This window comes from Fragaria vesca, linkage group LG7 (genome assembly GCF_000184155.1).
Source record: "Fragaria vesca subsp. vesca linkage group LG7, FraVesHawaii_1.0, whole genome shotgun sequence".
NCBI lineage: Eukaryota > Viridiplantae > Streptophyta > Magnoliopsida > Rosales > Rosaceae > Fragaria > Fragaria vesca.
This window is the reverse complement of record NC_020497.1, coordinates 13,950,795-13,954,798: the sequence shown is the minus strand read 5'-3', so window position 1 is coordinate 13,954,798 and position 4,004 is coordinate 13,950,795. Positions and strand designations below refer to the sequence as shown.

General features: G+C 36.1%; 1 protein-coding gene across 1 annotated transcript in view; it reads left to right on the top strand.

Moving 5' to 3' along the window:
• Window positions 1–4,004, top strand: part of LOC101302602 (DNA repair helicase XPB2-like) — a 10,165-nt gene that overhangs the window by 2,700 nt on the left and 3,461 nt on the right. The window contains exons 3-8 of the mRNA XM_004308685.1: window positions 1,567–1,729; window positions 1,984–2,206; window positions 2,300–2,356; window positions 3,185–3,328; window positions 3,662–3,742; window positions 3,889–3,976. Coding sequence (XP_004308733.1) covers window positions 1,567–1,729; window positions 1,984–2,206; window positions 2,300–2,356; window positions 3,185–3,328; window positions 3,662–3,742; window positions 3,889–3,976 — 756 coding nt within the window. The remainder of the gene's footprint in view (window positions 1–1,566; window positions 1,730–1,983; window positions 2,207–2,299; window positions 2,357–3,184; window positions 3,329–3,661; window positions 3,743–3,888; window positions 3,977–4,004) is intronic.

Below are 4,004 nucleotides of genomic sequence, written 5' to 3'. Positions count from 1 at the left end.
TAATGACTCCAAATACGAATCTTAGGTCGAGTTAAGAGCGTGAGATACCGTTATGAAGTTTTCTAAAATTGAGATACCAAAGCTTTGCTTCTCTAAAAGGTTGCTCACTGTTTGGACTTTTTCCCTATTTAAAAAAAAAAACTAGAGCGTCGTTCAAATTTTACAATCGTCACAGTGACATCAATAGCAGGGATTCGAGACACACCTCGAGTCCTCGACTTAGTGAATGACGAATTTGCTCCTCGATTGTGCACAACTGCCAAGTGGTGCCAAGTCAGAAAATTTGACAATTGGGTGTCAAATTGAAAATGATCCTAACTGGGGATTCTTTTTGTAATCAAGCCCCAAGTCATGGAACCCTTCTAGTGAGGACCCTTAAGTTGAGGACTTGGTGAAGACTTTTCGGCTTATTCTACCTTTCGATCTTATATCTACATCTTGACCGTTCAGTTTATAGGTATTTATGAGTAGATCATTTCTTCAAATTTTCAGCTATATTGAAACTTGTTAAGACATTTATAAGTGTGATTTATCAATTATAAACTTAAACGGTTCATATTTGACAGATTTGGCTCGTCCATTAATTTGATCTAGTTTGTTATCTTAATGAACACTAATTTGGGTGAAAATTTGTAGAAATGATATACTCATATAAACCTAAAAACTGAACAGATAAGATGTTAAAATGTGATCGAAAATTGGGTTTTTTAAACCATAAACCAAAAAGTCCTCATCAAGTCCTCAACTTAAGAGTCTTTAATAAAAAGGCTTCCCCCAAGTTAATGACAAAGAAATTAACCTACCGCCTTCTCTTTTTTTAAGGGAATGCTCTGCCCATGAGTAAACCAATTCAAATTTCGATCTCCCTAAACCGAAGAACAAGGAAACAGAAGAGAAACCCCAAATCAAAGCATCAATGGGACATGGTATCCACAGTCTCTATTTTACATTTATCCGCATTCTACCTTCAAAATAAGAGAAATATATCATTGCATTTTAACTTTCCAGGTGAGAAAGGCCGGCGCAAAAAACTCAAAGTCTCTGACAAGGTTTCATTCATGGTTTCAACATAATTATATTCTGATTGGTTTTCCAATCTTTACACCAACTTTACACGATCTGGTTTTGGTAAGATCAGGCGTTTTGGTTGCAGGAAAGCACAGTACATGTGGAAAATGAGGACGACTATTACAGCGTTTGTGAAGAGGACGACAATGTCCGCGGTGGTGCGTATTTCTTTCTGTGCAGATCATACATATATAGGTTCACATTGGTATAATTCATAAGTACGTTCGTCAACCTCATTGTGATTAGCCTTTGTCCAAAACCCGAACCCTATTTCACTGAAGGGGTGAAGGAGCACTTCATAGGATGGGGGATTTTATAAAACTTCAATTTTGTTTATGGTTATTTACTTTTTATTGTTTTATGGAGTGTGCTATGTTCTTATTCTGTTTTTTTGGAAGAGAGTGCTATGTTCATTGTAACCAAAAAAAGAGAAAGAAAAAAAGAAAGAAATGAACATAATTCATAACTGTTAGTCTGTTACTGACCGATGGAGCATAGGTGAAGGGAGAAATAGAGACTTTACCAAACTACAATTGAAGCCTGACAACCATAATCGGCCTATATGGGCTTGTCCAGATGGCCGAATATTCCTCGAAACTTTCTCGGCTTTGTACAAACAAGCTTATGATTTCCTTATTGCCATTGCGGAACCCGTTTGCAGGTACCAACTCTTTTAGGTCGACTCTTTTGGATCACCATATACATATATATATATATGTATATATATATATGTATATTTCCTTATATGTATTTATAAACTTATGATTTCCTTATATGTGTATATATATATATATATACATATGATATATATATATATATATATATATATATATATAGACTGATAGACACACACAGGCCCTTTCAATATGGGATCCCGGCCTATTTTTGTTACACTTATCCAAACTCAATTGGCAGGCAAGAGTTGATGCACGAGTATAACTTGACCCCGCATTCATTATATGCGGCAGTCTCAGTTGGCCATGAAACAGAAACAATTATTTCTGTTCTGAATAAGCTGTCCAAGACCAAGCTCCCCGAAGAGGTTATAGATTTCATACATAGTTCTACAGCTAATTACGGCAAAGTGAAGCTTGTGCTAAAGAATAATCGATACTTTGTCAGTTCCCCATTTCCAGAGGCAAGATTCTTTGTCTCCCTTACACATAGGTTTACATTAGTAATGTATATTCTTGGGATTTATTATTTAAATGTTGTTCGTAGTTTTTTGCAGGTGCTGAAGACATTGCTTAAGGACCACTTTATAGCAGAATCAAGGATTACTTCTGAGGTCTGTACATTGATCCCGTCTCATAGATGGTGTAGTTGTTCTGATAGGTCAAAATGAGAAATGAAAAACAAATAGAACACTGGAAACAGGGGCAAGTAAACATAGTACAGTTCCAGAACTATTAGTGAGGTTGGCCTTGGGCAGCAACAGTGTCATCTAATGAGTACAACAAAGTTAGGATGACTCCAACAAAAGACTTGATGAACAACAGAAAGAATAATAAAACAAATCTCTCACTTTTATCTCCCTTATTATCCCGTACTTAATTATTCTCTGAATACGACATTGCTCTCTGATTCTGCTCACCCTCTCCTTGGCATGGAGTGCTATGCTCGCGATCGAGAGTAAGCGCAAACTGCTTCTCCTCGATTGAGAGCATGCACTCTCCTTTTTCTTGTTGGATCGGAGCGGATTCCCTCTTGCTTGAAGGAAGTCTTTAATAGACACAACAGTAACTTATTCAGAATCCTATTCCTATTGGCTGTAGCATCAGTCTTATTATTTATTACAAGAATAGAATTATGAGCTTCCAAATCGCATAGTAGTTCTAATATTAGATTAAACCATCAGTAATTTGAATGAAAGCTTCATGATTTCTTCCATATCTATCTCATTCACTCTGGAATTCATCATGGGCTGGAGCGTTAGCCGGCACAGTAGTAGTTATATTGTGTGTTCGTAATTTGAGTTCCATTTCATGAATAAAAGGTTGATTAGTTGTTTATATGCACTTGTATAGATTATTTTTCTTGTGCAGAATAGTTGTTCCATTTTATGGGCTGGAGCATTAGCCTGACAATTATATATCAATCTGAGTTATTTTAATAGGGTCCTCACGGAAATAAAGGTTTTACAATTATCACAACAATGGGTGAAACTGGAGCTGGTCCTAGTGATTTGCTAAATGAAGCAGAACTGGCAGCTGTGGCTGAAGAAAAAGAAACTCGTGCATTTGAAATTGATCCTTCAAAGGTACGTTGCTTCACTAATTCAAAGCTAAAGGTTAATTCAAAGAACCACTGTAAGCCTATCCGACATGTCGGTCACATCCTATATCGAAAGAGTTATTGTAATCTTTTACCAGTAACATGATCAAGCATCAGATTTGTGTAGAATGTAGTTATGCATCATTCCTAGAGAAATCCTGGTTCCAGGTCTTCATGGCTTAAGATAGAAACTCTGAACCTATATTTGTTTTTGTTCTTCACATTTTATTAGTTTTCGACATCATTTTATCTTTAGACCCTGTATGGCTTTAGATCAAAGACTTAACTTAATGATGGGTGTTATTCTATTTACTGACAGGTTGAGCATGTTAAGCAACGTTGTTTGCCAGATTGTTTGAACTATCCTATGTTGGAAGAATATGACTTTAATAACGATACCGTGAGCTACTTTCTCCCTGCTAGCTGGACATTTCTAATCAGTAGTACTGATGGATACTATTCATCATCTAGAAGTTTTTTTTATTTTTTTTTATTGAATTCTTTGTTTTGTTTTTGGTGTTTAAAACTGTTGTTTTGATAGTGCAGGTTAACCCTGATCTTGATATTGAATTAAAGCCTCAATCCCATCCCCGACCGTATCAAAGGAAGAGCTTGAGTATAATGTTTGGGAATGGTATGCTTGTTCTTAATTTCTCTCTCTC